This window comes from Chelon labrosus (genome assembly GCF_963514085.1).
Source record: "Chelon labrosus genome assembly, chromosome: 20".
NCBI classification, from domain to species: domain Eukaryota; kingdom Metazoa; phylum Chordata; class Actinopteri; order Mugiliformes; family Mugilidae; genus Chelon; species Chelon labrosus.
The window spans coordinates 8,193,380-8,212,249 of NC_140353.1; the positions used below are offsets into that span (position 1 = coordinate 8,193,380).

Below are 18,870 nucleotides of genomic sequence, written 5' to 3' on the forward strand. Positions count from 1 at the left end.
AGCGCACGTACAGTATTATAAAAATGTCGATAGATTAATTGTTTTATTTTTATGTATTAATAAATATGTAATTAATTTATAAGTGAAAAGGGTCAATTTCTCAGTAAATAATAATAAAAAAATAGTAAAAGCGGTAACTACTTTCTCTAAATCTTAATTCGCGGCGGCTTTATTTCTCACTCCTCATTGGCTGTTCGGTGACATTGCAAGACCAACGTCTATTGGCTCGATCTGAAAGCGGACTTTTGATTGGCCTATTTTTCTTCTTCGTGTCTTTTTGCCTCGCCTTCGCTACACAGCTACTTCCTGTACTTGCTAACGTGCCGATAGTAAACATTGCCACCTTTAAGTACCTGAATTGCCCTTGAACTTTGAGTCGTATTTCGCACTGAGATGTGGCAAAAAAACGTCGCATAAACGGCGAGATGCGGGTTGTTAAGTGAACATTTATGGTGAGTAAATAACGATATCGCTCGCTAACGTCTTGTCAGTCTGTGTGCTAGACATGTTAGCTAAGCTAGCTGGAAGTTTGTTGTGATGAAGACAGCGACAAAGCTTTACATTCACTAGGAGTTTGTTAGGGGAGTGCCTCGTAGCTAGGAAATCACTGTATTCAACCTTCGTTGCAGGAAGTAGATGCAGAAAAAATAATGAAGCAGTGTTGCTTAAATCGTGCAAGAACAATACTTGGCAGATAACGATGTGGTTCTTCTTCTCTCCCCCTATTAAATGTCATGTCTTTCTTTAGAGCAGTTTTTAGAGCTGCTCTTAATACATTCTCTTAGATGCAGAGAATATTTATGGCTACAGCAAAAGTCAATCTTGATAAGTCATTGTGGAAACAAAGAAAGCCCCAAGTTGCATTTTATGTGCAACCATTATAGAAATGATCACAGTGCAGCTCTAGTGACTTCTAGAGTTCATTTTAATAACACTGAAAAAAAAATCCCTCTGGTGAGAATGAGTGACGTCGAGACACTAAAAATATAGATGGGAGCACTGCGGTTGTACACTTTCATAATCTCAGGTTCGGATGTGAATTGCATCAGAGGTGTAACTCACTAGCTGACAAACATTTTTCTACTTCCTTCTTGCAGCCTTTATTCCCTCCTCTGCAAACCCTCTCTCCGGCCATGGCAGGATTTTTCCAAAGAGCGCTGAGGCTGCGTACAGCTGCGAGACATGCGTGTCCTTACAGCACCCTCGCGCCCACAAACAGACTTTCGCCTGTGCACTCCCACGGCCCGTTAAATCGCCGCAGCCCGGGGCAGTTTGTGGCCTCCGCTCGCAGGCTGCACGCCGGGGCAGGTGACGTGAAGTCCTCATCACCCGCTGCAGCCCCAGAGAGGCTGCCTTTCTCCAGAGTGACCGAGGAAGATTTGGCCTTTTTCAGGAAGCTCTTACCGAGCGGAACCGTCACCGACCCCGACCTGGTGGCGTCCAGTAATGAGGACTGGCTCAAGTCTGTAAGAGGTGAAGCTTCGTTTGATTTATTTCGTCATACTTGCATGTAAAGAATACAGCATCTCATTCCTGTCTTCATATATCTCCTGCAGGTTCCAGTGAAGTGTTGCTGAGACCTCAGACAACAGAAGTAGTATCTCAGATTCTCAGGTAACGGTGAATAAATACACAGAGTGTTTACATGGTCCTCAGGCTGCTTCACTCGTTCCTTTTTCCTCCTGTAGCTACTGCAACAGTCGGAATTTAGCGGTGAACCCTCAAGGAGGCAACACCGGGCTGGTCGGTGGCAGCGTGCCAGTTTACGATGAGATCATCCTCTCCACGTCTCTAATGAACAACATCCTCACCTTCGATAGCATTTCTGGTGAGCCTCAAAACTCCGTCCGAAACACAAAATGAGCTATCCTGAAAATGACGAGCGAATAGTTTTTCTGCTACATGCCTGTAGGTATTCTGACATGTCAGGCCGGTTGTGTTTTGGAGAACTTGTCCCTCTACCTGGAGGAGAGAGACCACATCATGCCGCTGGATCTGGGGGCCAAAGGCAGTTGCCAGATTGGGGGGAATGTGGCGACAAACGCGGGCGGGCTCCGGCTGCTGCGGTACGGCTCCTTGCGCGGGACTGTGCTGGGTCTTGAAGTGGTGAGTGGAGTAAATAAACAAGATACTTTCATAAGCTTCACCAGGCATTGTAATCGTCGATTGAGAAATCTATGCTTATATTTCCGTCTCTAGGTGTTGGCAGATGGACGGGTGCTGGACTGCTTGGCCACCCTGCGGAAAGATAATACGGGATATGACCTCAAACAGCTCTTCATAGGGTCAGAAGGCACTTTAGGGGTGATTACTGCGGTGTCCGTCCTCTGTCCACGAAAACCCACATCTGTTAACGTGGTGTTTCTGGGTAAGATTTTCTTCTTGCTTCTCGAGCTGCCTTCAAATGGACGTTGAAGTGGTAACATCTCCCGACCTTATTGAAGAAGTCCACGTACAAGTTTGTAAATACCACAAGAGGGGGAGTTCATATGAACATGTCTCCATTTGAAGGCAGCATTGCTATCTGAGAGATTTTCGTCTAAACTCTACAGTACTGATTGTTAAATCGTGTGCATCTCCGCTTTTCAGGCTGCGACACCTTCGAGCAGCTGCTGAAGACGTTTCAGCTCTGCAAAGGCATGCTGGGAGAAATTCTGTCAGCCTTCGAGTTTCTCGACAGCGAATGCATGAGGCTGCTGAACACCCACCTCAAACTACCCAATCCTATCTCTGGTATATGCACACACACACACACACACACATTGTTAGTAAGTCAATTAAAAACACACCAACCCGTTCCCTCCGTCCTGCAGATTGCCCGTTCTACATTGTCATTGAAACATCTGGGTCCGACGTGACTCACGACGAGCAGAAGCTCCACAGCTTTCTGGAGGAGGCGATGACGTCTTCGTTGGTTACTGATGGGACTGTAGCGACGGAGGACTCAAAAATAAATGTAACGTGACGCTGCTGTATCTTAACCTTTAAGGCGTAAATCTGGTGAGATTCTTGTTTTGTTTAATCTCATAAATTGGCAGAAACCAACAAGAGTTGATCCACAGCGGTCCCAAAACTATTAAAAACACATAATTGAGCGTGGCACTGTTGCACTGGGTGAACAGTGTCTTCTTTATAATGAATGCAGACACTGCAGTCTATCTTGAGTCAATCCCACATACACCATCCAGATGCTATATATATATATATCGTCATTAGAGTACCAAACCCACAGAAGAAAATCATCCTCACCAACTTTTACCGTAATAAAAATCTAGAATATCAGCTGTTCTTCTTAATGTTAGACCCTATCTTAGGTAATCAGTCTCCTTCAGTGGTTAATTAATCGATTATCACTGAATCCTTTGTAACTCTTGTGTAGGTAAGTAGGTGCAAACAGCGACGATGCAGTCAACGTGTCCTTTCCGACTTTTTCAGGCTCTGTGGTCGATGCGTGAACGCGTCACGGAGGCGCTGACTCACGACGGCTTCGTCTACAAGTACGACATCTCGCTTCCGGTGGAGCGGATCTACCAGCTGGTGACGGATATGAGGGAGCGTCTGGGGGACCGGGCCAGGAGTGTGGTGGGATACGGACACGTAGGTAAGACCCCGATAATTAAAGGCTGTGAATAAGTATCTGAAGTAGGAGATTTCATTCTACAGTAAAGACTTTACGAGTCCCACTCCTCTCTGCTTCGTCCCGTAGGTGACGGTAACCTCCACCTGAACATCACCTCTCCTGCTAAAGACCCCGCTCTCCTGGCCGCCATCGAGCCGTTCGTCTTCGAGTGGACGGCCAGCTGCAAGGGCAGCGTCAGCGCCGAGCACGGACTGGGCCTGAAGAAGAGGAACTACATCTACTACAGTAAACCGAGCCAGGCTGTGACCCTGATGGGCGACATAAAGGCCATGCTGGACCCTAAAGGCATCCTCAACCCATACAAGACTTTACCGGATAATCTGAAATGACTGGGAGGTAATGTACCACGGTTTTCAAAGCATTACTCTGAAGCTGATGAAGTTAGTTTAAATGTTATTGTTTTCTCGACCACTGCTGCTTGTTCTGAAAGAGTGGATTTAATCTGATGTAGCCCTTATTCTAAGGAACGAGGTTTAAAACTCTATAAACTTACTTACTTTTCAGTGTTGCTGAGAGGAAGCAACTTAGTCATCACTAATGAGATGCCACTAGAGGGCAGACGGGGAACAGAGACAGAGTACAGTAATGTCTGGATATAATTTAGGGCTTTGTATATGTGTATTGTAATGATGGGAATGTTAAAAACCACAACATCCAAATGTGTTTTATTTAATCTGAATGAGATTAAGATCATGGCATAATCAAATGTAAGTCTGAGGAAAAACAGTGTAAATATTGTATATTGGAGTCTTCCTTCTTTAAAGCTGCAGCACGTTTTCTGAAAACTACCGCCTACTAATGTTTGGAGAAAAAGTTTTGAAAGGATGTCACTTTATTTTGAAGGATGTATATTTGCACTGGCATTGCACGGTACTCTCAGTGCTTACATTTGCCACTCTTGTAGATGGTTTAGACTTCCGTGTGAAATTGACGCAGAAGCTACGGCGCCGTAGCCGACGCGCACCTCCCCCGAAATGTAACTACGCGCCGCAAACCATAAGAGCAACCGTGATTGGTCCGCCTAGTTTGGTAGTAGCGTGTTATTCCGCTTTTGTATTTCCGGCTGCTTCTCCATCTCCGCAGTTTTCGAATTGGTTGTTTGGGATCAGTAAAGATGGAACACGTCGAGGAAAGGTTAATTTGAGGAGGTTCGGAGATTCAAACATTTGTACGACTCGTCTTCGGCGAAAGTTTCAGCCGCCATTGTAGGAAGTGGCAAGTGAAACAGGAAGTAGAAGTTGCGGCGTCTATGTCCCACCTTTAAGAGTTTGAACTAGGGATGCACCGAAAATTTTTGGCCGAAAACTGATGCGGTTGTTGCTGCGATAAAAGTCCGAAAATTTTTGGCTGAAAAAAACAAAAATGCACCTTCGGACGAAAATTTATGGCCGAAACAGGATGTTGTGATGATGCAAGCAACAACCACAGCACTTTTCGGCCAAAAATGTTCTGAAAATTTTAGTTTTTTCGGCCAAAAATTTTCGGTGCATCCCTAGTTTGAACCGTATTGTGTCGTTCCGATTGTCAACAAGCAGTGTCCAGTCTTTTGCAGTTTTCAGAGTATGTCATGATCTTAATCCCATAAGAGTCTGTGAATGCCAGCAATTAATCATGTCCCGTGCTGGCTAATCATTAGTCGAAGAGTGCAGTAAATGTTTTATTACATATAAAAAAGACAAAGCAACATTTTTTTTTGTTCCAAAACAAAGCCAGCATTTGTGAACAAATTCCTTTGTAGACAATTGTTGTTGTTTTTTTGTGTTTGTTTTAAAACGAATCTTCAGTAAAACAGTTTCCAAACAAATATGGAGTGTTTTTCATTATTCAGGCAACTTCAACAGTGTGGCATGACTGGAGAAAAGGAAATGGAGGCCCAGCTCGCTACAGAAAGATTTTACCTCCAGTATCTTTAAAAAAAAAAAAAAAAACTAATGTCAGCGTTACCACGAACAAGTCTTCCTTGATTCCTCTCCGCTTGCACAGAAGACTCTTTCTAATCTGCCACAGTGCGTTTATGAAGTATGCCGAGCAGAGAGGATCAGTTCATTTCATATTCCTATTTTAAGATACACACTACTTCCTATTTCCAGGTACTGAATGTGTCTCTATTCCGCTTAAAAAGTCTGCAGTGTTTTTTTCCACACAACAATTCGTCTACTTCTCAACACTTGCTACTCGATCCAATAATGACATTAAGGGTACAGAAAGTCCAGTAGAGTAAATGCCTATATATGTATACAGTCAGTTTCACGCACCATCATACATCAGTCTTACACATCCTCAGTAGTGTGGTAGCAGTGGAGGTTCAATACATAAATATCATAGTATTTGTTTTTCTTTAAAAAAAAAAAGGTTAAAAACAATTTTGATTCTATTGGCTCTTCTCCTTTTATAGTGTTTGTTTGTGGCGATAGTTGGCATGTTACAGTAAAGCTAAATGAGTGAGATATTTCTGATTGTCTCTGAGCAGAATGCCACAACCGCATGCCAAAACAACGCTGGCTGGAGATCAGAAACTGGATTGCAAGAGATCGTTCGGTATGTAGTGTTTGGTGCGTGTGTGTGTGTGTGTGTGGGAGGGCCAAACCCAGAGCAGTCTTAAATGGCCGTTAAAGCATTAGGGGTACTACAATATGCCATCCATTCACACTCAGTAACAGTTCAGGTCAGTGGGAACACACATCGGCGACTAGTTTGTGTCCCCGTAGCAAAGGCTGGCTTATTCAGACACGTCCAAACGTCTGTGTGGGCTTCAAGTTTAACAAGAGGGATGTCGGTGGAAGGCAACCACAGAGAAAGGAAGAGAAAGTGAGAGAAGGATGAGGCTGGATGACACTCGAACGACTCTATCCTCTAGTCCTCTGTCAGTGCATCTAATCGCTCTTTCTCGTTTTAACGCACTTGGCTCGCGACGCCGCCGCCGCCGCCGATCCCTGGCATCCGGCAAAAACTTCTCACCCTCTCACGACTCCTTGCCCTTCTCCAGAGAGCTGTGGATCTTGTCCAGGGTCTTCTTGATGCGCAGCGCCGTCAGCCTGGCCGAGGGGTTCTGGTACCAGCACTCCTTCATCAGTTTCACCAGAGCGGAGAGAGTCTGAGGGAGAAAGAGAGCAGAGTATAAAAGAAGAGTCATGCAGCGATACGCCCGCTGTGAGAGGAAACTCCGCAATCAATGTGACGGCAAGAGCCTTCAGATGTATCGGGTCATTCTGGGTGGAAGCACTGGTATCGGTCTCTTATCATGTTTATTTATAGCTGCAAATAAGCACCAGGCTTACATCATGACAAATACGCAGAAGTACAGAAGGGATGTTGTGAATATATATTCCTGACATTTAAATACCATGTTTGGATTTTGTTTTCATGTTTTATTTAAACTCCAAATATAAGCTAACCAGTATAGTGTTATAAGCGAGCACTGAAATTAGCCAACTGAAGCCGACTCTCCATCCAGACTCCAACATAATCACCCATAATCACATGATTCATGAAAAAGATTTTTGTTTCCCCCCTGTGATACATGCTGGTTTTTGCAACGTTTTCCAGTGTGGAGTTGATCTGACACGTACAGCACCAATAGCTGCATTACTGGGAAAATAAACCAGCTTTAAATCGTGGTAAATTGTCTATTTTAGCTGTTTTCCAGAAGTTGAACATCTTGTCTGACTAGGTTTCCTAACAGACGTGGTGCAAAGTGTAACTGATGTTCAGGAATGTTCAGGTGTTGGCAGAGGTGGCAAGTAACGAAGTACAAATACTTCGTTACTTGCCAAGTAGATTTTTCAGGTATCTGTACTTTACTTGAGACCCAATTTATTATTAAAAATTATCCAGATGCTCATGCAGGACATCTGGTGAATTCAGTCTAGATCATTCTGCTAGAACTTTTTCATTTTGCAAAATTATCAACGGATGAATTGTTTCATTAATGGCAAAATCATTTTTACTTTTTACTACATTTCAGAGCCTGTACTTTCTTACTTTTACTTGAGTAAAGGAATTGAATCAGTACTTTTACTTTTACCAGAGTATTTTTTTACACAAGTATCCATACTTTTACTTAAGTACAGAATGTGAATACTTTTGCCACCTCTGGGTGTTGGTTCATCATAATCGACAGTTGGTGGCGCTAATTTTCCAGTGAGGCGCAATTAAATCATTGTAGAAGAAGAGGGAACCTGCAGACAACATGATACAATAATCCTATGGTTTAATATGGTGTTTGTTGATTTATTAATTTTAATAACAGTCTCCTTATGTGAGAAGATTATAAATTTTTTAAATTTGAGCACTCTTTTAAATTGATACTACTCAAAAAAAAAAAAAACAGGTGAAAACGAGTCCACGACTCTTTAGAACGAGTGGTTTCCCGTTCTAAAATTTAATATTGTTGAAGTCTGAAAAGTTAAAAAGCACATGATATGTACAAATATAAATCCATTCATGTGTTGAATAACTTTTCTAATGTCTTTCCCATTAACTACCTTATGCTTAGGACTTCATTTTAAAAGGATCCTAGCCATGTTGCTGCAGGACATTCTGACTTCACAAGTAGAGTGAAGAAACAAATAGATATTAAATATTAAAAGATCGTTTTACTCACAGGATCAGAGAACCAACGATTAGGAATGAAAGGCCTCTGCTGCTCCACACACACCACCTTCCTCATGTCCTCGAAGCTGGGGTCGTTTGGCACCTGATCGTAGAACGGAGGCTTGTACTCTTCCACGATACCTGCAGAGGGACATTTGGATGACAGCCATCAGCGAAAGAGGAACGGCAGCCAAATAAAACCGCAGGGCCCCACACTGATCACAATGGCTCAGTCCGGGAGGAATTTGATGTATGGAATAGCTCGTATTAATTACATCACCATCCTATTCTCCGGATAATTCAGCTCCTCATGCGTGGCACTCACCGTTGCTGTACGTGCGTCTCGCTATCTCCCACAGCACCAGTCCAAAAGCCCATATGTCCACCCTCTTATAGGCGTCGAAGCAGTCGGTCTGAATGGTCTCGTCCAGCACTTCAGGTGCCATGTAGCGTTTGGTGCCAACCTTTGGATTGTTTCCCACATCCAGCAGGTTGTCTGCCTGTGAGTGGGTCACAGCCAGCCCTGCAACATGCAGTTACACACAGTGTCACAGCAGGACTTGGAAACAGATCTGTCCCAAAATAGAAAATGTCTACATCTATGAATACGCACCAGCTAAGAGATCTGATAGAGATACTACAGAGGCACTAAATTTGCCTTCAAAACGTTTGTTAGACTTTGAGGTTACGCACTACACGTTGGTGAGAAACATTAAAGCATGAAACTGCCACGGGACACCTTTAGAAAAGTGCTATTTTAATACTAGATGGATGAAAAACTCAAGAGCAGAAACAGGAGATTTACAAGGGACGAATAAATGTAATAAAAATGACTGACCGAGGTCTGCAATGCAGCAGCGCAGCTCCTTAGTCACCAGGATATTTTTGCTCTTCAGGTCCCGGTGTGCGATGGCCGGTTTGCCCTCGGTCCCCAAGATCTCTGTGTGCAGGTGCACCAGGCCGCAGGCTATCGACGCCGCCATCGCCAGGCCCTCCGACGTCTCCACGGCAACCCGTTGCAAATAGTCATAAAGAGAACCGTTTTCGTGGTAGTGGGTGATGAGCCACAGCTGAGTGCTGGAGTTTCGAGAGGTCATGTCAGAGGCCATGAACCCTGAGAGGAGTTGGGAAAAAAAGATTAATAAAAATGATTCAAATGTTGGTGAAGTGTCTCTTGCATGGACAACATTTATTAAACGGCATTATGATATATTTCAGGCGTTATATTTTTAGTGTATCTACTCTGTGTGTGTCAAAAAATATAGGAAAAAAGGTCTGTTTTCACATATCCGTCAGCAAGGTTTTACATTTCATGTCACAGACTCACCCAGGATATTTTCATGCCTCAGCAGCACTGTATTGTAGATCTCCGTCTCTCTAAACCAGGACTTCTCATCTCTCGAGGAGAAGATTTTCACCGCCACGTTCTCCCCCTGCCACTGGCCTCGCCACACCTCTCCATATCTGCCCTTTCCTGAAAAAAAAGGAAACAAAAAGATAAAGAGAGGAGAAATATGACAGGAAATCAGAACAGGGAACAAACAAGAGACATGTGTTTTCAAAAGGACGTCACTATCTGCATTTTCATTACATTCTCTGGACTCGTTCATACTTTTCAATTTGTGTGACCGCACAAAAAAAAAACAAAAAAACCCCCACATACTTCCAATTCCAAACTGGTACAAACAGTACGGTTTACCACTGTGCTGCGAAAAACAGGTTCCCGAGACATGTGACCCACACACTTTAATTTGTACACTCTGATTGAAATCTGTTGCCGTGACAACGAGCAAGCCTACATCATCAACACAGGATCCTTCGTAACAGGCGGGAAAGGATGGAAAAAGGGGGAACCGATGACTTGTGTTTAGTCAGTTCCTTTAAATAAGTGACGTGACCTCTCATTATTAGTCACACATCATCTGGTTGCCAGATTTGTATCTTAAAACGGGTTAGCGTCTAAAATAGATAGCGCAGGCATTCAAAAAATGAGCAGCGAGCTGAAACTGAGCATGACGGACTGCGGTCTGCGGTGTGATGACTCCAGGCTTACTGGCTGGCCTTTTCTCTTGAATTTTATTACGCTAATGACGACAATATGCTTTTTGTGGAACTGAGCTGCTGTGTCCTCAATCCTTAAATTTGTCCTGCAAATGATTTTCTGACACTGACACGAGTTTTCTCAAATCAAAAAATCAAATCAGAAAACATAGCTGAATGCACATGGCCCCTGTGTAAAGGTCTATCCAAACATAAAGTGATCTGCTTGTGGCCCAACACTGACAGTTGGTTGCTCGTGGACATTTGAGGTTGCCTTGGTAACACTCTTGTATATTTCCTATCCCACATTTTTGCTAGTGAAACAAGGAGAACATAAGATGCTACAAGGGTGCGATCAGGTCAAGGTCTTCTTGTATTTACCGCTCTCTGTTTGAAAAGAACTAACCATCAGCGCTGCAGCTGCTCCATCTGGGTTCAGCCCCCTATCTGCGCGCTGAATGCTGGTTGTAGTAACTTAAGATGTGAGCGGTGTTTCTTTACATTAACATTTGTGTTTGCGTCTTATGTCAGTCAGCTGAAAAGGTCCCTCCCATTGCTTGTTGCCTCAGTCATGTTACTGGTAACTTGGTACCCGCTTGCTGTATTCTATTAAAACTCAGCAGTCTCTTGTCGCAACATTACTCACAGTCATTTTCTGTGTGTGCGAGCGTTCCTTTCCACTTACCTACACACTCCACCAGACTAATTTGCCTGGCCACAGTTCTCTGGACGAGGAAAGGAAGACCTGAACCGCTGCCTGATGTACATGAGTGATCCAACAGGTCCTGGAGACACAAGACACATTTAATATTAGCTGTGTACAACGTCATCTTTTAGAATCTGAAGGTTTTACTCTTTTCTTTTATATGAAAAAACAGAAATTTTAGACAATTATGGTAAAATTAATCCTCAGCTAAACGACAGACTTCTACAGAATTTGAAGCATCCCTGCAAACTCTGACTGAATGCTAGACACATGTAAATAAAGGTCAGCAAAGTGAAAAATACTTTCTTGCGACTGACGTACAACTGTTAAGGTTGGCAGTGAGCACACACCATCGACATGAAACCTCTTTACTGTGTTGTGAGTCTCTTTTCAACAGTGAACTCTTTTGTTCTCACCGCTAAAGTGCTATCTCCCACATTGGAGGTGATGAGGCCGTCTATGGCCCCCTGCTCCGTGTCAAACTCCTGCAGTCTCTGCAGACGGCCGTGGTGGAGCCTCCTGCAGGCCAGAACTGACACGACAGACAGCAGAGCCAGAACCACCACAGGGCCCAGTACAAAGAGAGCTAATGTCTCCACACGATATCGAACAGGCTCACCTTCTGGAGCTGTGGGCAAAGGTAGATAAGAATTAAGAACAGAGGTAGTAAAAGACAGAACTACAGAACATAAAATAATAATAATAAAATAATTTAACAATTCATTTCCCTGCCAGCATGTGATAAGCTGCTGTCTACCTGTTGGAAGCAGAGACATCAGAGAGCTCCTGGTGGTGTTGACGTTGCACCGGTCCTGGGCGCAGCAGAGAATGGCCTGTTGGAAGGAGGGAGATATGGAGCACTGCAGACGGATTTTCTCCGGTCCCTTCAGACAGCCTCGCTCGAACTCTACCCCGCCGCTACCAACTTTGACGGAGGAGAAGCACTGGGTGCCGTGGCACTGGGTGGCCTGGAGGCATTTAGGGCCTTCACACAGACACGCCAGCTGTCCATCTGTGGAAGACAGGATGTGAATTCACCATACACAATGTGGGTTTATTTTAGGAAACAAGCCGGGAAGAAAACTTTCTCTCTCAAACTTGCAAGTTGCCAATCTGGCCAAACATAACCGTGAAATCACTCTAAAAGACAAACAGTGTGCAGTCTGGTCACCCTCTAGACATTATGTCCATTGAGAGGGTTTCTCACTGTGCCCAAATTATGCCTGCAGTAGCAGAAATATCAGCATGATCAAATGAAGAAGCTTCTATTTATGTTCATATTAGCCTTAACCAAACTAATTAATGATTCAAACACAGCTCACTGTAAAAATGTATGTGTGAACAACGGGTTATCAGTTTTTGGATGGAGAGTCTTTCACAAACAGCAGAATAACATCCACTCCTCGATTTTAAGACACAGCACAAAATGTCTCTTGAGGTTTAAATCTGCATAAACAAAAAAGCTCCGTAGCTATAGATTATGTCTGTTGACAGTGACCTATGTCATACATTTATACAGCGATGTGGGTTTTGCTTGGGAAATGTTTTCCAGACAACTCAGTAAACATGTTATCTAGAAGAGGACATGAATGTGGTGGATCGATGAGAACTGGAGGAAACATTAAATGTCAGGAAGTAGTAGCAGTTCATTTTAGTTTTGATTATTTTGACTACTTTCTTAACGCCACTGAGTGGTTGTTAACCATCGTAGAGATGAAACGACTGGCTGATTGGCTGGCTAGTCAAATAAAAAAGGGGTCGGCATTTTGTGGCATGTCTAACATTTGGCGATCCCAACTTAAAGGTGGGAATAAACACACGTTTGACCAAAAAATACCACTGACCACATAGACTTGTTATGTTTTTATGTAATGCTACTTGCAGCCCTGCTTCATTTCACATCAGCGTTTGTTTTATTGGGGTTTTATTGGTTATTAAATGTTTTGTCTGGCAGGTGCTGACATGGAGTTGGTAATAATTCTACAAAAGCTTGATCAGCTCCTGGAAACAGACAATACACACTGCTCTTGACCTTTAGACTGGAACACACAAGAAGGAACAAGAAGCAAGAGGCGTCGCAGTCTGGAAACTGGACAAACAGTAAGTGGGCAACAAGGACAGTACCTGAGTCCTCAGCCGATGTCCGCAGAGCCTGCAGCAAGAGCAGCAGAAGGACGTGGACACTGCAAAGACCCATGTTTCAGTGCACTGTCAGAGGGGAGGGGAGGAGAAGCCAGAGAGAGTTCAGACGAGTACACTCTTGCAAAGTGGATAATTACATTTACCCCCTTCTGTGTTTTCTGCCGATCCTGCCAAGGCTTCCGGCAGCAATGAAGCGACACATCACAAAGCCTGAATGAGTTTTCTGTTTTGTCTGCATCACCGAGACACTGGATTCATAAAAGTCTACACCTTGATGTAATATAATCATAAAAATTGTTTTTAAGTTATTAATTAACCAGCTAATTGATTTGAATAAACATTTGATCTGGTGTGTGTGTGTGTGTCTCTCTCTCTCTGGCAGGCTAACGGTCAATGCAGTAAGGACAAAAACTAAAAACACAATTTCTGCTAGCAAGCTAACACCTTCAATTTCAATGTCACGGCGTCTGGTTTGGGCGACAAGTCTGCGAACAAGCAAAAGCTGTCAGTAACTATGTAAACCTCTCAGACTGCAGGCTTGGTTGTTTGCTGTGGCTAACAGGCTATTAACAAGCGGTTTTATTGGCCGCTCACAGGCGCCTCAGAGGCGCCAGTCAGACAGGCGGCTGCTGCTGCTGCTGCTGCCGTTACTGTTAGCCCTGCAAGCTAAGCTAGCTGTGAAGCACAAAGCGCAGCCAGGCAACCGGGCGAAAAGTGAGCGATAAAACGAACCCACCCACCTGGCACACGCGAAGTACAGCCTCTAGCTCATTCTGTGGAGTCTGTGTATCCGCACACTGGGGTTTAAACGCTCCTATCGGCGTTATTTGCGACGTAAAACAAAGCCGAAAGCAGGACCACAGCCCAGCCCACCCACTGGCTGTTTTCTCTTCCAGCCACACATGACGTCACCAAAACATTATCGCCGAGGTGCATTGTGGGGCGGAGGAGTCCTCCAACAGGTTGTAGTCACTTTAGCGCCAGTGATCAATGTGGATATATCATCTCCAGAACGGAACATTAGTGGTTTCCTCAGTGGTTACTCAAAGCTGTGTTTTCATCAAAGCGTTTTCCCCAGAGCCACATTTATTTAAGTGTAACAAGCACTTACTAATAATCAGTTCTGGAAAAAGAGAGTACTTCAGAATCAGAATCAGAATCAGAATCAGCTTTAATGGCCAAGTATGACACATACAAGGAATTTGACTCCGGCAACTTTTCTCTCTGGTACAGAAGCAGCTTAAATAAGTGAAATAAAATAAAATAAAATAAAATAAAATAAGATAAAAATACAAATAAATCTGAATCTGAACACATAAAATATAGGATAATATATACACCAAACCAGGATTATTGTACAGTGAGTATATACAACAGTGCAGAGTTATTGTTTAATGTTCATGTGGATGGTCTGACACTCTGTGACTGCTCAGAGTTCAACAGAGCGACAACCCGGGGGAAGAAACTGTCCTTGTGACGGCTGGTTTTGGCGTACAGCGCTCTGTAACACCGGCCTGAGGGGAGGAGTCTAAACAGGTTGTGACCAGGGTGTGAGGGGTCTGTGGTGATTTTCCTGGCCCGCTTCCCGACCCGGGACCGGTAGAGGTCCTGGATGGAGGGAAGATCGGTAGGCTACCAATGATCCTCTCTGCAGACCTGACTGTTCTCTGCAGTCTGACCTTGTCATGCCTGGTGGCGGATCCAAACCAGACAGTGATGGATGTGGTCAGGACAGACTGGACTATTGCTGTGTAGAACATGATCAGCAGCTCCTGAGGCAGGTTGAACTTCCTGAGCTGACGCAGAAAGTACAGCCTCTGCTGGGCCTTCTTCCTTATGGAGTCTATGTGGGAGGTCCACTTCAGGTCCCGTGAAATTGTGGACCCGAGGAACCTGAATGAGTCTACTGTTGGGACTGTCCTGTTGAGTATGGTGAGAGGAGATGTTGATGGGGGTCTCTTCCTGAAGTCCACTGTCATCTCCACAGTTTTGAGCGGGTTAGGCTCCAGGTGGTTCTGACTGCACCAGAGGACCAGCTGTTCCACTTCCCTTCTGTATGCAGACTCGTCGCTGTCCCGGATGAGTCCAATGACGGTGGTGTCGTCTGCAAACTTCAGGAGTTTCACAGAAGGGTCCCTTGAGGTGCAGTCAGTGGTGTAAAGGGAGAAGAGCAGTGGGGAGAGAACGCATCCCTGGGGGGCGCCAGTACTGAGGGACCGGGTGCTGGATGTGAAGTTACCCAGTTTCACCTGCTGCCTCCTGTCAGTCAGGAAACTGGTAATCCACTGACAGGTGGAGGGGGGCACGGTGAGCTGGGACAGTTTTTAACCACAATTTTGAGTCTCTTTCTTTATAGATAGATAGATAAGATAAGACAAATAAGGTAGGTTTTTTATTTGTCACATGCACAGTTATACATAGTACAATGCACAGTGAAACGTATTTTTGTATGTTAGACTTAGAGACTTAGATAGACTTTATTTGTCATTTAGATTTCCATCAAAATGAAATTTCGGTGCAATGGCTCAGAGCACAGCTAGGAATAGTGAACAGAGACGGTATATACAATTTACAGGAACGGTATATACATAATAGAATAAATATACATATAAAAAAACTAAAAATGGAGATAATATTTTGCACCTGCAGCCAGTAGTAAAAAGTACTATAGTTAGATAGATAGACAGACAGACAGACAGACAGACAGACAGACAGACAGACAGACAGACAGATAGATAGATAGATAGATAGATAGATAGATAGATAGATAGATAGATAGATAGATAGATAGATAGATAGATAGATAGATAGATAGATAGATAGATAGATGGATAGATAGATAGATAGATAGATAGAGATACTTTATTAATCCCAAACTGGGAAATTTCACAGTTGCAGCAGCAATATACAGGCACACTGCACTATATACAAAATATTTACAAACTACTGAATATTAAAAAAAATACAGTCAAATTAACGAATTAAATTACACTAACCTAAACCTACCGTGTGCAAAATGTGACAGTTACAATCACGTGCAGCTCGAGGGATTGGGTGCCTTGCTCAAGGGCTCTTCAGCCATGCCAGATGCCAGAAAGCACATAGTGGCACATTATCATATTTATTATTTTTTAATTTATTAATTTTGCCATGTAAACCTGTCATTACCACTATGTGAAAGGTAAGATAATATTAAAACAAACTAAAATGAAGTGTTCAATTCAATCCAATTAAGATAAATGGAAAAACCCTTTAAGTAAAGGTAGTCTTTTTACTTCCAGAAATGTGTCAATGGTTTCCATTTTACACATTTGGCATAAATAGCTGCATTTCTAGGATTTGAATCTCAGAAAAAAACAAAAAAAAAACATCATTAAATAACTTTTGAGTACCCCAAATTTAGATTTAGGTGTGTGTGTGTGTGAGAGAGAGAGAGAGTGAAAGCACCTTCCCTACAAACACAAACTGTATGACTCACAGTACCAGCCTCGGGGGAGAAGTCGTGAACTCTCCTGTAATTTTAGCTCAGGAAAAGCACAGCTATCTTTCAGTTCAATCTGTGTGGGTGAGCGTTCCCCCACTAATGACACAAATACAGCTCCGTAGAGATGCGGAAACAAGGCGCAAAGTAATCAGTGAGGATTCTCAATAAATAGTGTTTTTCTCCAAGAGGGAGGCGTTCTGGACCGTAACGACCCGCCATGATTAATAGTGTAATAAAACTATATTGATCAGTCAGCCATTATCAGTTTGTCTGCCATTTTATTGGCCAGTAATCTTCACCACTCATCCGTTTTTGTGTTTTTACATGGGCCACTTGCTTTAAATGTGAGATTTACCTTTGATCCCACTACGTTTAATAGTTCATTTGATGAAGAAGTTGGGATTGACATCACAGCATCGTCACTGTCATTTTCTGGAGCATTTTTTTTGGCTTTCCTGCTGCAGTTTTGACTAAATTTAGACTTTTGATTCTTTGTGAATCAACAGCTCGTTACTGTCGTGCGACGCCGCTCGCTTGTTTATTCCGAGTGACAGAACACATTGAGGTCAGCTTTAATTTCTGACTGCGACACAGAAAATAAATAATGCACTCTTAAAAACAGATGAAGTTGTGTGCCGTCTGTGGCACAACTTAATGAAGTACTAACAAAGCGTAGCGAACAAGTATATAAAACGTTCTCACCCAAGAATAACTCAAAAACTCAGCAGTGAATAAACATATTGTCTGTTTTCTTCTGGTTTGCCTCCGTCTTCTGGATTATATATTTGTGTCACGTTTTAAGATGCGGGTTATCCATTAATTGCAGGGTTGGGGGTTCAATCCCTGATGGACAGCTCTGCAAGCCTCAGAGGTGAGATGAATGTGAGGCAAACTGCTTCTACTGAGGCACCATATAAACCCAGTCCAATCTGATTCAGAGTACACGTTAAATATTTTTGCATTGATTGCTTTCTTTGTGCACTTTCTGTTTCCCGTCCTGCCTTCCTTTTAGTTTTCCCTCCTCCTTTCACAGAGCTGCATATTTCGCCTTTGCCTGTCATAATGCACCTAATTCAACCTCTTGCCAAGGCCATGCAATAAAAGGCTGCCATTCACCTGCATACCCTGGCACATTTACGGTGACCTCGGTCAATATGCACTTTCAAAGTGCATGCAAGCAAGAGGAAAGAAAATAGCGCTAATTTAACTACGGGATGATAAAAGCATCAAGATGTGTTACAGCCTCAAACAAACCATTTGCACAGGAAACTCTTGTTTACTCTCATTAGAAATATCTAGAAAGTCTGTATTTCACTGTATTTCTCTCTTTCTAGTATATGGGGCTGCTCGATTTGAAAAGTCCCTCTGTGCTTCATTGTCGCTTGCACTCAAGCATGCTGGGGATCTGATACCCCACCGTAACCCACCTCCAAAAAAGATCTCTCTCCCTCTCTCTCTCTTTCTCTAAAAAGCAGCACGAAAACCAATATGACCCTTCATCTCCTGAGCAGTCACGCAGACCTGAAATTGCATAACACACTGCAACTGAAAGGTGAACAAGCAGATAAACTCATTTCACTTCTCGCCTGTTACGATTTCTTTAATTCGTGCCTGGCTCAGTGGCTGCTCAGAAAATGTCAGCGTGTGTGTGTGTTTGTGTGTGTGTGTGTGCAAAGAGAGAAAGAGGGAAAAAGGAGAATTGTATCAAGTAGCCGATATGTTTTCCCTCCACTGGGTCCCTTGGCCACGAACAATAGGCAGGGCTGTTTGTTCTTGCTTACCTGAGGCTTTAGTCTCCGGTGAGTCGGAGCAAGACCCAGGCAGTATCTATTCTCCACGAACACAGCTCCAGCACAGAGGCACATTGTCCGCAGCCTTTTTAATTAAAGACCCCTGGTTGACACTCCGTGCCAGGTGACCTGAACTGCCCCGAGCCTACATGTGGCTACCACTATCCTCTCCACTGGGGGATAAGTCTCAGTGGATAATTGGAGGGGGGAAATGCTATACCGCTATCATGAGATGAGGAAGGATTATCTACTGAGGACTTCACCTTAAGAGGCGGGGGATAGAGGAATAATGTGATGTTTTCTTCTTACGGCGTCGAGCCTTACGCGCCTCGTTCTCCTTCCTTTTACCCCCTCTCCCCGTCCCAAGGCCGGGTTATAAGAGAGGGAGGGGGCAGCCAGGTGACTTTTTTTTCAATGAATTCCACCTGCTCCTCATCTGTGTTTAGTTAGAGAGTTCGTCTCAACCAGAGTCGAC

At 43.6% G+C, this 18,870-nt stretch overlaps 2 protein-coding genes across 3 annotated transcripts; one reads left to right on the forward strand and one right to left on the reverse strand.

Moving 5' to 3' along the window:
- Positions 1 to 262: 262 nt before the first annotated feature.
- d2hgdh (D-2-hydroxyglutarate dehydrogenase) lies at positions 263 to 5,145 on the forward strand. Its single transcript, XM_084569806.1, has 10 exons — positions 263 to 452; positions 1,098 to 1,473; positions 1,557 to 1,614; positions 1,689 to 1,828; positions 1,913 to 2,106; positions 2,200 to 2,368; positions 2,590 to 2,733; positions 2,814 to 2,956; positions 3,436 to 3,601; positions 3,707 to 5,145. Exons 1-10 carry the CDS (start codon positions 450 to 452, stop codon positions 3,967 to 3,969), a joined length of 1,656 nt encoding a protein of 551 aa, XP_084425932.1. The 5' UTR covers positions 263 to 449; the 3' UTR covers positions 3,970 to 5,145.
- A 139-nt stretch (positions 5,146 to 5,284) lies between these two features.
- On the reverse strand, positions 5,285 to 14,005 carry acvr1l (activin A receptor, type 1 like). 2 transcript variants are annotated; one of them, XM_084569807.1, is made up of 10 exons: positions 13,862 to 14,005; positions 13,104 to 13,187; positions 11,737 to 11,991; positions 11,396 to 11,607; positions 10,959 to 11,058; positions 9,561 to 9,707; positions 9,072 to 9,347; positions 8,559 to 8,756; positions 8,244 to 8,374; positions 5,285 to 6,734 (listed from the first exon to the last, which is right to left on the reverse strand). In XM_084569807.1, exons 2-10 carry the CDS (start codon positions 13,174 to 13,176, stop codon positions 6,603 to 6,605), a joined length of 1,524 nt encoding a protein of 507 aa, XP_084425933.1. In that variant the 5' UTR covers positions 13,177 to 13,187; positions 13,862 to 14,005; the 3' UTR covers positions 5,285 to 6,602. The 2 variants fall into 2 exon arrangements, with proteins under 2 accessions (XP_084425933.1, XP_084425934.1); XM_084569808.1 differs by lacking the exon at positions 13,104 to 13,187.
- Between the last annotated feature and the right edge of the window lie 4,865 nt (positions 14,006 to 18,870).